At 39.4% G+C, this 18,007-nt stretch overlaps 1 protein-coding gene across 7 annotated transcripts in view; it reads left to right on the forward strand.

The window, feature by feature from the left end:
- SLC12A4 (solute carrier family 12 member 4) overlaps positions 1–18,007 on the forward strand; it is a 48,146-nt gene that overhangs the window by 25,123 nt on the left and 5,016 nt on the right. For all 7 annotated transcript variants that reach the window (XR_003253991.1, XR_003253992.1, XM_026068786.1 and 4 more), the window contains exons 4-22: positions 386–532; positions 1,081–1,135; positions 1,453–1,583; positions 2,075–2,316; positions 4,252–4,463; positions 5,434–5,598; positions 5,683–5,781; positions 7,769–7,826; positions 9,282–9,456; positions 9,870–9,988; positions 10,477–10,575; positions 10,873–10,992; positions 11,767–11,871; positions 12,887–13,055; positions 14,148–14,343; positions 15,322–15,491; positions 15,675–15,806; positions 15,901–16,008; positions 16,821–17,005. Coding sequence is in view for 5 of the 7 variants with exons in the window: in XM_026068786.1 (XP_025924571.1) it covers positions 386–532; positions 1,081–1,135; positions 1,453–1,583; positions 2,075–2,316; positions 4,252–4,463; positions 5,434–5,598; positions 5,683–5,781; positions 7,769–7,826; positions 9,282–9,456; positions 9,870–9,988; positions 10,477–10,575; positions 10,873–10,992; positions 11,767–11,871; positions 12,887–13,055; positions 14,148–14,343; positions 15,322–15,491; positions 15,675–15,806; positions 15,901–16,008; positions 16,821–17,005 (2,687 nt within the window). In the remaining 2 variants the exon portion in view is untranslated. The remainder of the gene's footprint in view (positions 1–385; positions 533–1,080; positions 1,136–1,452; positions 1,584–2,074; positions 2,317–4,251; positions 4,464–5,433; positions 5,599–5,682; positions 5,782–7,768; positions 7,827–9,281; positions 9,457–9,869; positions 9,989–10,476; positions 10,576–10,872; positions 10,993–11,766; positions 11,872–12,886; positions 13,056–14,147; positions 14,344–15,321; positions 15,492–15,674; positions 15,807–15,900; positions 16,009–16,820; positions 17,006–18,007) is intronic.

Consider the following 18,007-nt stretch of genomic DNA (forward strand, 5'->3'; position numbering starts at 1 on the left):
CCTTATCAATGGCACTTCAATATCGTCATTGGGATCTGACAATAACTCTTCGGGCAAGGGAGAATTCTAAGATATTATATTGAATGTTGGTAATGTGCAGTTCCCATGGCACTTTAACTAACTTGTATTTTCTCAGAAACTGTCAAAAGTAGTTCACAGTCTGATGCTAACATTATGTGAACATAAATAAGGTAGGATCGTTAGTTCTGCACAAAATGGGAGAAATGCACTATACGTTACTCCAGATGGCTTCCAAATCTTTTGTATTTATAACATTACGAAAGTATATTTTGCATGAAACTAATTTGTAAACTCTGGGGAATAGGGTAGGATCTGCCTTACTCTGTTAATGCTGCTGTATTTTTATTTTATTTTATTTTTTCAGTCACCCAGCATGGGCACCCTGATGGGGGTGTATTTACCATGCATGCAGAATATCTTTGGGGTTATTCTCTTCCTTCGGCTGACTTGGATGGTGGGAATGGCAGGAGTTCTTCAGTCCTTCCTGATCGTCTTGTTATGCTGCTGCTGTGTGAGTACATAGTCAAAGCAATGCACGTGATGTAACCTTTGTGAGACTCTCAGAAAATTGGGAGAGGCTGCACTTTACACGCGTGCATAACCAAAGACCAGATTTATGCTAGATGGTTCTGCTATGCCTGTAAGCATAAGATTTTTTTTATGGTAGTAATTTGAAACTGGCAAACTATAACTAGTGTAGATATAGTCTTAAAAATGGTGTTTGCTCAGCAAACAGCTGTTTTCTGAGCCCGTCCCAGGTCATCGCTGCCTGCTGGGCTGCCCGTAGTTGGAATTTCAGCTCTGCAGACAGTGACACCTGCACTCGTTATCACGCTTGTCTGCAGAGACCTGTTATTTGACCTGATAAAGCAGCAATTGTCTCTCAGGCAAAAGTTTCAACAGCTTAATGATTACGTTCCTGTTACTGTTGTTTTCTTTCCAGAAGATGATCTGTCAAGGCAGAATAAGTAGAAATACTGGCAGCTTTGCTCTAACAAGAAATAAGTTACATTTTAAAAAATGTTGACACAATTATTTCCTTTTCCTTGTTTACCCCAGACTATGCTGACAACCATATCAATGAGTGCCATTGCAACGAATGGTGTTGTTCCAGGTAAATGTAATTAACGAACTTTTCATTTGTGGAAAAATAGTTGCTATAAGCTATTAACATGGCTTTATTCCTCGGAAATTTGCTTAAGCCAGGATACAAAGCCTGGATTCATATTTTATCTCTGGTTAATATCACTTAAGCTAAAGATTCATTTATTTGGCTTTTAGGTACCGCTCTGCTAACAAAAAGATATTTTAATTGAAGCCCTAAAAAAGCAGATGCACAATGTATAATTTTGTTGTATACTTGCTGTGAGTATTTTAAAATTTATGACATTAAGAAATGACTATTTTACTTCCACTTTTCTTGTTTCCTAGCTGGTGGCTCCTATTTCATGATATCGAGGTCATTAGGCCCAGAGTTTGGTGGAGCTGTAGGGCTGTGCTTTTATTTGGGAACAACATTTGCAGGAGCGATGTATATCCTCGGTGCCATTGAGATTTTATTGGTGAGTAGTACTGTAGTAGTACTGCTTTTAAGAGAACTAACATATGAAAAGTACTGCAGAATTCTTGTCTCATAGTCATATATGTATTCAAAGGTGGAGACCAGGTCTACACATTCTTGGTGCCCAGTGCTGCCCTCTAAAAGTCGCACGCTTTGTGGGTATCCAGAATGGAAGCTTCCTTGAAAATCTATATGGAAGTATGACTTAATCAAAGAAACGTGCTCATAATTGGTAAAGCTGGCTCAGTTGTGCTGTTGAAATAGAATGGCCCTTTGGGGTTGGACCAGATGATCTCCAGAGGTCCCTTCCAACCCCCACTGTTCTGTGATTCTTTTATCCCAGACTTTTTTCTATAAACTGCAGATTTCTGGTGAAGAGCATGTAGCAAATTGGAAAGTGGCTTAGATTTCTGGTATAAAAAAAGATCATTACAGTAATTTAGACAGAGTTCTGTTGCTGTGTTCCTTCAGCTTGCTTTCTTCTTCTTTCAGACATATATTGTGCCACAAGCAGCCATTTTTCATCCTTCTGGTGCCCATGATGCCTCCAGTGCTATGCTAAACAATATGAGGGTGTATGGAACTGTATTCCTCCTCTTAATGGCAGTAGTGGTTTTTGTAGGCGTGAAATACGTTAACAAATTTGCTTCCCTCTTCTTGGCCTGCGTAGTAATATCCATACTGTCCATTTATGCTGGAGCTATCAAGTCCATCTTTGATCCACCTGAATTTCCGTGAGTAATCTTTCTGCATGGGGGTATGTATAACTTTGCCTAATGGGAGACTATAGAGGGGTTCAGTGTTGCTGTATATAGTTTTCTGTATGCAGAGCCCATGGAATAGAAGTTCTTCGGCTAAAATAAACACGCTGTTACATTCTTTAACTGTGTTGGTGAGAGGAAGCCTCCTGGTGAGGATACCAGGTTGATGGAGGCTGACATTTCTCTGCTTCCCACAAGGACAATCCCCTGTCTTAGGCCAGGGCTGTTCAGTTCACGTTTAGCTAGATCTTTGCTGGGTTATTTACTGCAGTGCTCTCAGCAGGAAGCAGTGTGGCCGCTCTGCTTCCCCAGGCCGGTCAGACATGGTGTGCTGCCTTCGTGGTTGGAAACTGCGGCAGTGCGGTGCAGCTGCTTGCTGAGAAACGGGGGCTCTCAGGAGCGTGGGAGGCGCGATGCGCGGGGCCTTGCCAAAGCCCCGGCAAAACTTGCTTCTGGTCTGAACGCAAACGAGGCTGCGGCATGAGTCGCTTTGCTCTGAACACAACATGTGTCTCTTGACACAGCAAGAGTTAAATGTGGAATACAGTGTATTAAACGCCAAGCTGGAGTAGAAATAATATAGAAGCATGTGTTTTAACAGAAATGCAAGCAGTGTTTCCTGATCCTGTTGACAAGTGATGAATGGAAATAGGGTAGTCGAGCCTGTGTAACTACTCACATCTCAAGACGCTGTAAGAATAACTAAGTAGTCACAGCCCTCAAGTGCTCACTTTAGATATTTAGGGTCCAACAATTATAATGTTTTACAACAATGGCAGATTTACAGTAGTGAAAATAAGTGTCTCTACCTTGCCCTTGTTATCTCTTAGATTGTTCTTGAATGTTTCTCCCTATCTTTCTTTAGGCTGTATTCCTCTTTCTTTTGCTGCAGAAAGCAGATACAGTACTGATTTTTAATTCTAGAGGGGAAGGCTAGGCTGAAGCTACAGTTTACAGGCCTGTGAACCCTGCAGAAAGCCCTGTCCCTGCCATTTTCTTGGCTTTAATGCTTGATGAGACCTGTGAATCAATTTTTTTAAACCCATTAAAATGACAGAAAATAATTATATTTTTATATATATAAAATTTTTATATTTTTTTTTCCTGGAGAAGTTTTCTGACGCTTGAAGTTAGATCTGGTGTCCGAGTRCCGGGGCTGGCTCAAAGGAAGTGAGGGAATGCAGAACTGAGAGTGGAGGATGGGAAGAGATTGGAAAGAGCAGGTGAATGAACTCCTTAGTGACAGTGAGCAGTTGTGTTGTAGCGCCATGTCTCGGGCAACCATACTTGTAGAGTGTGGATTAAAAATCTTCAGTCTTGGAATAAAACATATTTGTGGTTTGGTGACACTCACAGGCAGAGGAGGATTTTACCCGATTATAGAACTACAGACAGGCTTAGCAATGATGCACTGTGTCTTCTGACAAGAACCTTGTTTGTTTTGGTTGAAATGTATGTTCCTAATTCTGAAGATTAAGTGCTGCTATACAGAAACTGGGGTAACACTATTCTAAATAAATATATCGAGAGAAACTTAACACTTTTTAATCATTGGAATGTTGTTAATATTTGATTCTCCTCCCTTCTAATAGTTCTGTTTAAATGAAAGCAAAAATGTTGCATAATCATTGATACTCAATTCATTAAACTATACTGATTTTGCTTTTTTATACCTCTCCCAAAATTGTTGGAAAAGTGGCTTTTATACTTCTGACTTTTAGAGGAAGGAGTTATACAGTCCTTGTTCTACTACTAGCATCTGCCTGAAGCTGAGAATTGATGGAGCAGGCTAGAGCCACTTGAAGTTAAAATGATATAAAGGGAGGACGATGGGGAGGGGGGGATTTCATTTCCAGGTGCCACCTAATAGCAGTAACTATTTAGGTGTTCTTTATGTTTCCCTTCCAGGATTTGCATGCTGGGCAACAGGACTTTGTCAAGAGATCAGTTTGATGTTTGTGCCAAAACTATAGTTAAGGATAACATTACTGTTGCATCTAAGCTTTGGAAGCTGTTCTGCCTCAATACAAACTTAACCACCAACTGTGATGAATATTTCCTACTCAACAATGTGTCAGAGATAGCAGGGATTCCAGGAGCTGCTAGTGGCATTTTAAAAGGTATGATAGAAAATTACCTCGCCTTAAAAGAGGAGACATGCAGAGTAGTTGAAGTGGGTTGAACTGTTCCATGCTGGTTGGTAAAAGAGGGACTAAATGAATGTAATTACAGTGAAGAAAATTTTCTTTAATGAGGAAAACCAAGTGTTATAATCCTTAAAAGAGTAGATGGCATTTACCTCCTGATACATACTTGTGTGTTGTAAAATTGATTAAATTCGCCTTGTATATCTCATAATTTCAGTAGAAAGTCAATTATAATTGAGCAATACATGACAAAGTTGATATCACTTTTCAGAGCTCTATTAACCTGTCTGAACTGGAGAGTCATAGTCTATGTCCTGAAGGATAAGAGCATGTGTATAAAAATGTCTCCTCCTTTGCTTGTTCCTGAATCTAATATCATTGAAACGTGTTCATTGGCAGTTGCTGTGTGCAGGTGCTGAGTGTTTAAAGTTCCCATTTTCACAGGAGCCATTAGTCTGGCTTCTAAAACGGACTCAGCGTTTATTTGTGAAATTTCAAAGAATATATTCATATGCCAACCATATAATTCTCTAATTCTTTGACTGTCTAAAAACAGATTAGTTTTTATCCACAAATCTGGTCAGTATTGCTACTTTGGGTTCTCCAAATCACTACGTGTGGGTATGGTGGTTCATTAGAAATGGTTAATGTATTTCTTGGGGTTAAAATAAGTGTGAAATTAAAAGAATGTTACCTTTGGTAATATTAAAGCATAAAAGGTAAATATGCTTAACCTCCTGTAGGCTATTCATACAAGTTTACTATTTTTGTTACAGATTCTCTTGAAAACATGAAGTAGAAATTTTCTTTCATGTAACTTGTATATGTCTAGTTTGTGTTGATCACTGAATTGCATTTGTAATCTTCAGTCATAGTCCCATTATGAGAACAGGTTTGAACTGAAACATGCTTTTCTTTTCTGTGGTGTGTTAATAACCTTAAGACAACTTATGGAGCAATTATTTGGAGAAAGGAGAGATACTGGAGAAAGCACATCACCCATCCGTTGATGCAGCAGGTCAGAAGAACAATCTTCATTTGTACGTGCTTTCAGATATAGCTACTTCGTTCATGGTGCTGGTTGGCATCTTCTTCCCTTCTGTGACCGGTGAGAATATTGGGCAAAAAAGGGCATCTTGGGTCTCTGAGCTTTCTTTGCTCCTTTGATCTTACATCCAAAATGTATTTTCAGGCATCATGGCTGGTTCAAACAGATCAGGGGACCTCAAAGATGCACAGAAATCCATTCCCATTGGAACAATTCTTGCCATTGTCACCACATCACTAGTCTGTATCCTTTTAAAATTAGCAGAGTCCTAGCACATCGTGTCTCAGATGAGTGACTGTGTATCCAATCCATGGAACTGCTTTCAGCTGACGAAATTGTCAGTGCAAATGGAGACAGTGGTTGAGCTGAAAGCATCTGAATTGTTGCCTTGTTTTGTTCTGTTCTTTTGCATTTCAGTTGCTTTTCTTTGCTACACGCTGGTCTATGGCTTCTCAGACTGGTCGAGTAAAAGTAGTGGGGTTTTTTGTTTTGTTTTTTTAGGATGTAGTGGACCATTAAGATGAGGGAATGTCTGAAATGTGGAGATCATAAATTTCCGTTTCTTAAACAAATAGGCCTTTTAGTTGAGTGACATCAAGCAGTATGTGCTTTCTTGAACGTCTTAAAGTAAGAAAAACCAGAGTTAGACTAATTTAGTATAGCCGTCTGGATGTTCCCTAAGCGCTCCTTGGATTTCACCAGTGTAGGGTGTGGGGTTTTGTTGTTTGTGTGTGTTTTGTGTGGGTGTGGTGGGGTGTTGTGTTTTTGTTTTGTTTTGTTTTAAACACATCTGATTTAATGTTACTTCATGGTTCTTAGACGCATCCCCGGCTAGCGTGCGTGGAAGTTTTACAAACACTGTGCTCAGGAGCAGGTTCCAGGTATTCACCGTAGCTGTGAAAGATTTGTTCCCAGCCTGTTTGCCCTGAGACTGGAGTGCTGAATTTGCAGAGTATGAGGGTGTTCGTGATACCCAGTTTCTAGGTGCCGAGTGTGTGTTCGCAGGAACAACCTCTGTCCCAGCTGTGGATGCCAGGTTTCACGTGTGATTAAACCCTTGAGGCCGTAGGTCCATGGGAGCTTTGCTTAGGAAAGGCTGCCCTTTTTCTCTCTTCTATCCTGCTTTGGTCTTTGGACTTCATCAAGCTCTTGATGCCCTAAACTACAGTTTATTGAGGTCGGAAATTTAAAAAAAAGTGGGGAGGCAATTAATATAGGCAAGGGCTTTGGGATCTCTTTGTAAGAGCTACTGAAAAAGTTCCACCTGAAGGGTGGCTGGCCGAGATGGTGCCTGTCCTGGAACTTCTGCTGTTTTAAGCCGTGATTTTTGCCAAACCTTGCCAAGCTGTAACTTGGGCTCCTGGCTCGCTTGCCCCAGCTCCTTAGGAGCACAGCCTTTTCCAGGTGCTGCTTCTGGAACTGGCCCTGTACCGAATACTCTGTGTTTCCCCTGAACGTTATAGATATTAAAACAGTTTCAGACATCACCTCCAGCCCTCTGCTACAAACAATTTTTTTCAGTTCAAAATTTTTTTCTTGCTGGTTAACTTTATACCTAGATATTAACACGCCACCCAGTGGAAAGTTCACACCATAATTTTTAGAAGCCATCAGTGTTTCCCCTTTTATTACTCCTTGTATTTTACAATTACATTTTAGAGACAGAAGGTAGAGTTTAGGATTGATACATCCATGTAAACTTAAATCACAAGGTCAAAAACTTACTGGAATGACAGACCAAAAGACCTGAAATATTTTGTATTGCCCAATGCGGAAGTAGTCCAGCTTAATAACAAAGCCATATTCAAAGACCTACTGATGATCTGGATGACGTGGTTTGCTATCCATTCAAAACATCTTTGGATGAAGGAGAAGGGGACGGATATTTTAATATGAATTTTTGTTTTATCTTAATAGCAGATTAAATTGCTGTTTACATGTAAGATTATTTCCTTTAAAGTTATCTCCTTTATCCTACTTTTTAAAATTAGCTTTTTAAAAAATTGCATCTTAGAACAGTAACTGTTTATCATTTTTAATATTAAAAGGTATGCATGAGCACTGAGACATTAATTTACTCGGCAACTTTATCAAGTATTTATAAGAGATGCTGCTGTGCAAATGTCATAGGGCAGAGGCATGCATTGAACTTCTCACAATATTTTCTGTGGTTATTTACGTCTGCCCTGTTTAAATAAATCCTACTTCCTTAGCACACTCTGTACTCAAGACTTCAGTTGTGTATTATTATTTGGAGCCTGCATAGAAGGTGTCGTCCTGAGAGATAAGTAAGTAACCATTAAGTTTTACTGCTTTAACATTTTCCTTTCTTTTTGCAGGGAGGGTATGTTCTTTTGCATCTTTTTATTTTGTTTTATTTTTTTTTGCTTCTGGGTGCCTTTTGGTAAAGGATGTTTTGGGAATCTCCTTCTATTTGGTTTAATGTTTTGTAGCCTGGCTCCCTCAGATTTTAAATCCTATGTCTTAATTTTTTTAAACCTATTTCACCTCATTGCCTGTTTTGCCAGGGATATTCTGTTCAAAGATCAGATCCCCAAAACGGGATCCCCCCAAATAAACTATGGATTTTATTTTTTATAGAGGAAACATGTAATATAGCAAAAATCTTCTTTATTTTTCCTGCTGTTTTCTTTTTTTTTTTTTTTTTACTCTGTCCTCTTTTTAGCTCCTGGGTTTTGGCAAAATTATTCTTTAGAAATTTTTTCTTTATTTCTTTATTTTCTTACAAATTGAGTTTACAAACTTTTCTGGATTCATCACCTACTGAGAAACTTATTACTGATTTTTGTAAAGTACTGATGATATCAATGATATTTTGCTGAATAGCTTAAATAGTTTCAGCCTATGGTATGTTAGCAGATAGCTTGCATTACTCTGCCTTTATTTATTTATTTTATTTATTTATTTATTTTTAACCACTTGCTGACCATGGTCCCCTAAGTCAAGGGCCAGTATAACATATATTCCCTGACCTATTGCAAAGGAAAATCTTAAAGGATAGGTGGCTAGCCCACACTTGTGTCTGTACACGTTAGGAGGAGCTATTTCCTCATAACACTTGTAATCATTTTCTTGCATGCAAATCAAACTACGAAACCCAGCCAGAGATTCATAACAGGATAAAATTGGTATTTGGTTATCTCTGCCTTCGGATTATTAATTCTCAAACACTTCAGTCTATAAATCCAATAACAGTGTTCCGAAGTGCTAGATTTTACAAGTGCGTTTTCTGAAATCTCCCCTCATGACGATAGTCTTTTTCCAGTGGAGAAGCAGGGAAGTGCTTGTGAATAAAACTCTATCTGGAAAAAAAGCAGAAGCAGCCCACACCCTTCTGTAGGAGTGTCTGATACTGGATTGTGGCCGTTTACCACATGCCAAAAAGGCTTAAAGCAAAAAATCCAGAGAACGTCACTGGTTGGGTATTTCAAACAAGGAACTTTTTTTTTTGTTTTAAGAACTGCATCTTACAAGCTGAAAGTAGGAAATAATACTCTGTTAATAAAGCAAGAGTTTTGGAATAAATAGTCAAAAGAAAGGGTTCAAATTGCTAAAGTCAGGCTACAGACACTTCCTATCTGTGTACTGGGAGTAACTGAGATAGTTTGCTGATTCCTGTGTTTCCCGTTCAAGAAAATAACATCTCCAAACCGACCCAGAAAACCAAACGTGATAATCAAAATGCTCCTTGAAACACGAATGTGTTGCCGTTCTTCCCGCAGGTACGGTGACGCAGTGAACAAGAACCTGGTGGTGGGCACCCTCTCCTGGCCCTCGCCGTGGGTCATCGTGATAGGCTCCTTCTTCTCCACCTGCGGGGCAGGTTTGCAGAGCCTTACTGGGGCCCCCCGGCTGCTGCAAGCCATAGCGAAGGACAACATTATTCCTTTCCTCTGGGTTTGTACATGTTAGAGAATGGCATTCTGTGCGTAGCAACTCTCCAACGATTTGACTTGATATTCTTAGAAATCAGATTTATTTTTCCCAGTTTGCCTAACACTTAAATGAAGATGATTTTGATTTTTTTTTTAATTTTAATGCTTTGTTTTCTTTTATTAAAAACTAGGAAAAATTTTAAAGGAGTTTGAATAGACATATGGTAATTTTATGAAGAAATCTAACATCTAATTCAGTGAAGCAGAGAAAGCCATTAGAATTATTTGGCTCCTTGCTCTAGAGAAAAAGTATGTAGGCAAATTACTGCTGTTTTTTGAACATAATTTTTGTTGTTGTTATTATAACGTCATGAAATACTTGGCAAGCATGCTTTATGTTTAATGACGAAAGCTGAAATATTTCTATTTGTTCAGGTTTTTGGCCATGGCAAAGCAAATGGTGAACCAACCTGGGCTCTTCTGTTAACGGCGTTAATTGCTGAGCTGGGAATCCTTATTGCTTCACTTGACATGGTGGCTCCGATTCTCTCAATGTAAGAGGGGCAGTTGCTATAAAATAAATATGATATGCTTTTGGGTCTTGCTAATCTGATTGCTTTTCGGAACCATATCTTAAACCAGTAAAGCATATTGCTGGAACCTAAGTTCCACTTTTATTTCTATGAATTCTCTGACATCTGGCTTTACACATACTCCAGAGCAGAAACAAGCTGATTTATGTTGTGAACAAATTTATTTTTGCTATTTCTGGATTATTATTTTCTTTGGGAAAATGTTATTTTTAACATAACATTGTGAAAGATGAGGGTAATGCTGCAGAGAGAGATCTAGCTAGGTCCAATTAAAATACTTTTCCAACTACTTTGCACTGATAGTTCAGGCTAATAAAAAATTGGGGGGTAGGCACATGACAAGGCAGATGAATTTTAGCTGTAGGTCATGCATGTGATTGTAATATGTGCCAAAGTGTATAAATGGGTATGCTGAAGGGTGTGTTTTTTTCCTTCTCCCTCATCTCTAGGTTTTTCTTGATGTGTTACCTTTTTGTTAATCTAGCATGTGCAGTGCAAACACTTCTTAGAACTCCAAACTGGCGGCCCCGATTTAAATACTATCACTGGTAAGCACGTGGCTGGTGCGCTCTACGCCTAGTCKGTGATCTGTGAGGTGGGTTTTGGAAGAACCCTCTCCATGAGGGTGATGGGCATGCTCTGTTTTTCTGGATATGTGTCCTAGACAAAGGGACAACAATGTAATATTTATCGTCGACCAGAACCAAGATACTTGATGGGATGAGAGTTTCGTTCCCCCAACAGGATGTTAGAATTTGGGGGGGGGGGGGAAGCAAGAAAAAATTGACTTGTTCTTAACTTTTTCTCCCCCACTACTCACTAATATCCTTGTTTTTTTGTTTTAGGGCCCTGTCATTTCTAGGCATGAGTATTTGCCTGGCATTGATGTTCATTTCATCTTGGTATTATGCCCTGGTAGCTATGCTTATTGCGGGCATGATATACAAGTACATTGAATATCAAGGGTAAGTATTAAGTGGCTAGAAGAGGACAGGAAGGAGATTGGGTCTATTTTTTATAACTTATCTTTAGCCTTCATGTTAAGAGAAGGAATGGGCGCTGTCTAGAGACATGAATTGGAGACTCTTTCTTGTTAGTACTTTTGTCAGTGCAGAACAAAAGCCCCTGAAATCTTAGGGCCGTGCTTTGTTAGGCCTCTAAAGGTGTTCTGTGAAACTCCCACATCRCAGGAAAGAAACTATGGCTGGCGACTGTGTTTCTGCTGTCTATCACGCACCATTACTTCAGGCCCAGAACACCTGAAGGCAGCCACCTTTTAATCCAGTTTATCTGGTGCAAAGGTTTGTCCTTGAGAAAGGACAGTCCTTGGTGGGGATGACGGGGGGAAAGGTCCTTGAAAAGCTGAATCCTTGGTTAGGCTGCCTGAGATAGCTAATATCCTRTGGGGTCAGGCTGGGCGTGTGGCTGTATGACTTTATTTTATTAAATCATGTACTGAAAGGCCTGGTGTGTGTTTAGGCTTGGGAAACCTCATCTGTAGYGGAGTATTGGTTACAAATGAAACGCAGAAAGCTGGTGTTGTCATACATCAGATATTTGCATTTTGCTCATGTGGTGCGTAGCATGTGATGCATACTTATACATACATGTGATACACACATGCGTATACATCTGATAAATGGTATGCATAACATTATAAGGTAATGATTTCTCTAACATAGCTGTAAGTGTGCAATTAAATGCAACTATATGTTGGCTAAATTGTGTGTCCTTCACAGTGCGGAGAAGGAGTGGGGTGATGGTATCCGGGGTCTTTCACTCAGTGCAGCAAGATAYGCCTTACTCAGACTGGAGGAGGGCCCTCCGCACACAAAGAACTGGAGGTACTCGTTTTAGTCTAGTAAAACGCAATCAGTCGTGATTATCTACTTACATGCAAGGAATTGAACTGAATGGCAAAGGGGATGTTTTTGGTCTATGTGAATGAATTGAAATGCCCAGAATGTAAAACCCAATGCGCCTGTATAAGCTGTCCTGGCACTAACCTAGCCCTACCGTGTGGGCCCTGTATGGGCAGACTTTTCTTACGCTTTGGATCCTTAATCAGACTCTGGTGAGCTCAGAAGTGAAACCTGAGGAAACTACAGAGACCTGTGAGTACAGAGGCCCAGAGACCCAGGCAATTTGCCTGGGGTGCATGAAGAAGTCACTGCTCTCATTCTAGGCTTAAAAACTGGAATAGTAGSCAACATTTCTCCCTCTCACCTTGTGCGTTGAAGCCAAACTATGTGGGCAAGAACACTCTTCTCTGTTACGGGTTGCGCAGCTCTCCTCTTAGGCTCTGAACAAGAGTAGCAGAAGTCTGCCTTAAATAAGAGTTCTATATATTCTTATACGTGCCTAATCATAGCTTAAGAGAGAAAATGCTTAACTGATTTGTAGTGGTACCTTAAGGGACAGAAGGCAGGTGGGATCTGTATGTTTAGATAAAATGTTCATATTTCCCTAATATTTGGAACAAATATCCAAATAGATCTGGAGGGAGAGGCTTATTGCATGAATACAGTGTGTGCTCTAGTTGTACTTAACAGAGCCTTGAAAATGAAACGTAAATAAGACACTAATGCAAGTCTCTTAAGCTAAGTACATGAAAGGGTTTTAGTACTGTCAAAATGGTACAGCAGAAGAATTCCCTCACTGTTTCAAATCTGCCTTGAGTCAAGAGGAATAAAGTTAATATTAATTAGAACTCTCCTAAATGTGTGAGTTATAGAAAGACCATACTGCATTGTTGCTGGTGTCAGAGTTAATATTCAAGCACAACTGGCATAACAGTTTGTTAAAAGTGTTTTTGTAAAACATCAATAAAGATTACATTCCCGTTTTTACTTTCTCTAGGCCTCAGTTGCTGGTGCTTCTGAAACTCGATGAAGATTTACATGTAAAATACCCTAGACTGTTGACATTTGCATCCCAGCTGAAAGCTGGCAAAGGTTTGACTATCATAGGATCAGTGATCCAGGGGAATTTCTTGGAGACTTATGGAGAAGCCCAGGCTGCTGAGCAGGTCAGTGTTTTAAACATAAATTATAGTGTTTTAGACAAATTCCTGAAGGAAAAAGAGGGGTGAGTGGAGAGATAACTGAAAAATTTCATGATCATACATGGAAAAAGATACATCAGTAAGACTTCCATCAAATACAGGATTACTTGAGTAGTCCCACACCTGTTCAGTAAGGAGTTTGCAAACATGTTACATTCCTGAAGCCACAAACAGACAAATGAAAGACCAGTGCTTGCAACTTGTATAAAAAGCCTTACTGCATAAAACCGTCTTGATTTATAAAAAATAGTCACTCCTTGAGTTTATGTACGTTGATTAATGGAGAAAAGAGGATATGTAGTTTTCTGAACCTAAGAATTGTTTCTTGATATGAACTTAGCAAATTTGCTGTGTTCTTTCTTTCAGTGTCATGATAAATTTATCATGAAAAGCACGAAGGGATAGCCTTGAAAATTTGTTAATGTATCATTTCATCTTCCCTGCTGCATAAACATGACACCATAGCCCTGTTTACCTCTGTTTAGTTATACCATGTCATTGTTTTTTTCCCCAGAAACTTTTTGTAGAGGAACATCATTACAAATGGAGATCTACTTCATAGGCCTATGGGTTGAGTTTGTTTTTTTGCTTTTAAACAAAGTATGGTATTATTGATAGATGTGGGGTTTTGCTGCTTATGTATGTAAAATGAGTATAATAAAACAGCATGTTATACATGGGAATCTGAAACAGGAAATCCAAGTGAAACTAATTAACCTCAGATTAATAAAAAGTGGTTGTTCTAGGATTAGAAAGTGAAATAGCAACAGATCTTCCTAACAATTACTGTTCTTACAAATAAGGGACTATAGCACAAACCGAAAAAAGCTATCTTAATTTGTTAGAAATAATTATGCTTGAAAAGGAACTATATATGTTTTAAACAAGTATTATATACAGCTAGYGGGCATTTTCTCTTCTGTTTAAGGAAAGTAGGGGAGCAGAACTTTGCCTTAAAATGCTTTTCATCTGTGCACGTGTGAAGCAGGAATTTACACTGTAATCAAATGATGCAGAAAAACTTGGTTGTGAGGTTTTTCCTTGTCTGTCTTCCAGACTATTAAGAATATGATGGACATTGAGAAGGTGAAAGGATTTTGTCAAGTAGTTGTAGCCAATAAAGTTCGAGAAGGAATTGCCCACTTGATTCAGTCCTGTGGACTAGGTGGCATGAAACACAATACCGTGGTTTTGGGATGGCCATATGGCTGGAGGCAAAGTGAAGATCCAAGGTCATGGAAAACATTTATAGGTTAGTTTTGAAGGTTCTGTGTGATCAAATATTCTTCACCAAGGTGTTTATTACATACACAGCACACGCTGTGCGTTTTAACAGAATCTCTGTGAAATCCGTTTTGTTTTCTACTATTTGTGGTTTCTTCTGTTGATCATGAACTTATTCTCTAGTTAACAAAGCTAAGCCTTAGAAAATAAATGCAATCAGATAAATTTGTGCCATTGCTAGTGTTTTTAAATAAATCTAGTAATCTAGAGCCTTTACACTTCTGTTACAAAACGAGTAAATACAGCAATTAAAGCAAGCTTCATAGGGGAAAGAAAATATCTCTTATGATACCAGCTGATGTGGTTGAGGACAGAGGGGAGAGATATAGCTATGCTTTCAGGCAAAGCAACCAGCAAATCCTGTTACCAGTAGATGATTTCTCACAAAACTTCTCTGTTTGAAATATCACTTTTCCTAGATAAGGAAACCCATGAAAGGTTTTTTTCAAAGATCAATGTAGGAGCTAAAACTCATCTCTCTGTAATGAATGCTTAAAAAATGATGGACTTGAGACATACTGGTTTTTATGGCAAACTCTAATTTCTTTCCTTTATAACCTCTGTCTTTTCACAGGTGCTAAATTATCCACCTCTCTATTGTTGGAGCTAACACTCTCCTTGCATTCCCCTCCTCCCTCCAAGGCCTCAGATGGTCCAACTATTTAATGCAGTCAAATTAGAACTGAGCAGATGCTTTCTCCTTGTACATGGCTTTGAAGATACTGCTTTTATTTCAAACCTGAAGTAGGGCTTGTATTCCTGAAAGTCTGTTTTATCCTAACTATGTCACTTGGTCTGACCTTTCTGTACAAGCCTTGCTGTACTCGCTTTTCTTTATAWAAGTGATGACTTTTATGGTTTGCTGGCATTTGCTTAGTGAGTAACTCTTCTACCGTAGATCACCCTTGCAGCATTGGAGGTAACTGTTTGTTCTTATTTTTGGCAGGTACTGTTCGTTGCACGACTGCAGCTCATTTGGCCCTATTGGTTCCCAAAAACGTGTCTTTCTACCCTAGTAACCATGAGCGTTACAATGAAGGCAACATTGATGTGTGGTGGATTGTGCATGATGGAGGCATGTTGATGTTGCTTCCTTTTCTACTCAAACAGCACAAAGTAAGTAAGGAGCTAGAAAAAGTATATTTGTTATTACCTACTTCTGTGTGCATCAGYGTGAAGAGACACGGCCCAGTAGCAGAACCAATGTTGATAAAGAGTGGGTTGTATTGGTAAGGTTCTGTTTTGCAGAGCAAAATGTTATTGGCTCCAGTGTACTAAGAGCTTATGTTTCCTCACCAGGTTTGGAGAAAATGCAAAATGAGAATTTTTACTGTAGCCCAGATGGATGACAACAGCATACAGATGAAGAAGGACTTGGCTACTTTCCTCTATCAACTCCGAATAGAGGCAGAGGTAGAAGTGGTAGAAATGGTAAGGGATTGAGCCAGTTTTTCACTTTATGATGCAAATGGTGGTGTTTGCTTATGGCTTGATTATGAGAGCAATATTCTTCTTATTTCTGCAGCACAATAGTGATATCTCAGCATATACTTATGAGCGAACTCTTATGATGGAGCAGAGATCTCAGATGCTGAGGCAAATGAGGCTGACAAAAACAGAGAGGGAAAGGGAGGTATGTCATTTGTGGTTGACTACTGTGGACTGCTGAGGTAGATGAAACAAAATGCCTTCCTGCTAGTGTTTTATATAGCTGCTGCTTGAACTTGACTCCTGTGTTCTAAAGCTGTAAGAAATACTTTTAGTGTAGCTTTTCGGTTTTTTAGTTGTTGTGTCCAAAAATTGCATATAGTTACTGAAAAGCCTGGCTGCACTTGCAAAGCCATACTAGAAATGTTTGGGGGAAAACGATGGCGGTATGTAAGCTGCGGGAACGATCTGTGTGTTCCCCTTGGCAGTGTAAATGATGSTCAGGGACCTGAGGATGACCCTTTTTCGACCTTGTTTTTGGTTTATATGGAATATCCGGTGTTTGTCTCAACTATAGTATATCCTGTTTTCCTACTGCAAATTTCATTCCAGTTTAGCTATGAAAGGTGCAGCCCTTAGCTATGAAAGGTGCAGGCTATATCTTATTTTTGTGCATGTGTCCGTCAAACTTTTTTGTTGTCAATTTTGGGTTAGACTTGCCTCTTGTTTCAGACAGTCTCCTGATGAGAGACGGACTGTCTCTTTCTCCTAGTATAGATTCAGCCTCTGTTAGTCCAAATTCTGCAGGGCTCACGCCCATCAAAACAGTTTGAACTCAGTTTGGTATGTAAGATTACTGTCTAGGCCAGATGTTTGATATCTGAGCTGCCCTAGATGCTATATTGACTGTAAAAAATGAAGGATACAATGGAACAAAAAGTCTTCCATTGCTTAAAAGGAACCAGAGAAGGTAAAATAAAGTCTCCGCATTCACCTTGTCATTCCTGTGCTCTTTAGGCTCAGCTGGTAAAGGATAGACACTCAATAGCACGTCTGGAGAGCTTGTACTCAGATGAAGAAGATGAGGCAGACCCAGTTCCCGAGAACATTCAGATGACCTGGACAAAGGAAAAATGTGACTCTGAGAAGCGGAACCGAAGCAGTGCTGTGGGAACCTTTAGAGATCTGATCAGCATTAAGCCGTGAGTCTTGTCAGAGTCAACACCTTGCGCCTCCTAAAAGTCTAGTTGTGCTGTGCTTTTATTATCTTTTTCCCCGCCTAATCCTTGGTTTAGGATTGCACAGTATGCCTGAGACCTGACTACTGAAAGGACAGCAGTTAGCCTCTTGAGAAATTGCTAACCAATTAAGTGTAACACAAATGCCTCAGTATTTATACTTAGTATAGTCAAAATCTAAACTGGAGCTGTTAAGTCATATTATAACCCTCCTCCTGTCTCCCCAAAACCTCAACAAAACAYATGTTTGAAAAAGAAAATTTCACTGATCTAATAGGAAGTGCGGATGTCTAATGCCGCAAGGAAGAGCTGGTGGCATCTGTTAGAAGTGGAGATGGTGGTGAATGACTGGGAATGGAATATGTGTGTGTGAGAAAATCATCGAAGACAGATTCGCTGTTGTAGGAGCACTGACATGTGACAGCAGCCTTAGTATTACCATGTGTGAGTCCCTCAAATAGCTGGAAGTGAAGCGCTCTATGTGGCTTTGTATTAAAAGGCACAAATCTCCTGTGACCTCTTTGATGTATTACATCTTGCATCAAGAGCCCACTCACCGTCAGCTTTGCGTACTTGGCAAAGTTCCAGATTGCTTATTACTTCTAAATCAGGGAATTCCAGTCTCTCTTAGGACGAATCATACATAGTTTATATACTGTAGAAATTCTGCTGAATTTGGTGTTAACTACCTGTACTTTTTCCTCTTCCATGCTTTCAGAGAGTGGGAAAACTTGTAAGTTTGTTATTTAACTTAGAAGTACATTAAGATGGTTGAGAGGGAAGATTTCATTTTCTCAACTAAAAGCTGGAAAATTATATATAACTATGGAAGAACAGAAAAGGAGTCAGAGTTGAACAGAATCTTAGCAATGCTTTTGAAGGGAGCAGGATTAGCCACTTAAGCTAAGTATCGTTATAAATAACATGCAACAAAACTACAAGAGTTATCCTGACAAGAACCAAATC

Source organism: Apteryx rowi, unplaced genomic scaffold, assembly GCF_003343035.1.
Source record: "Apteryx rowi isolate R43461 unplaced genomic scaffold, aptRow1 scaffold_28, whole genome shotgun sequence".
In the NCBI taxonomy this organism is placed as follows: domain Eukaryota; kingdom Metazoa; phylum Chordata; class Aves; order Apterygiformes; family Apterygidae; genus Apteryx; species Apteryx rowi.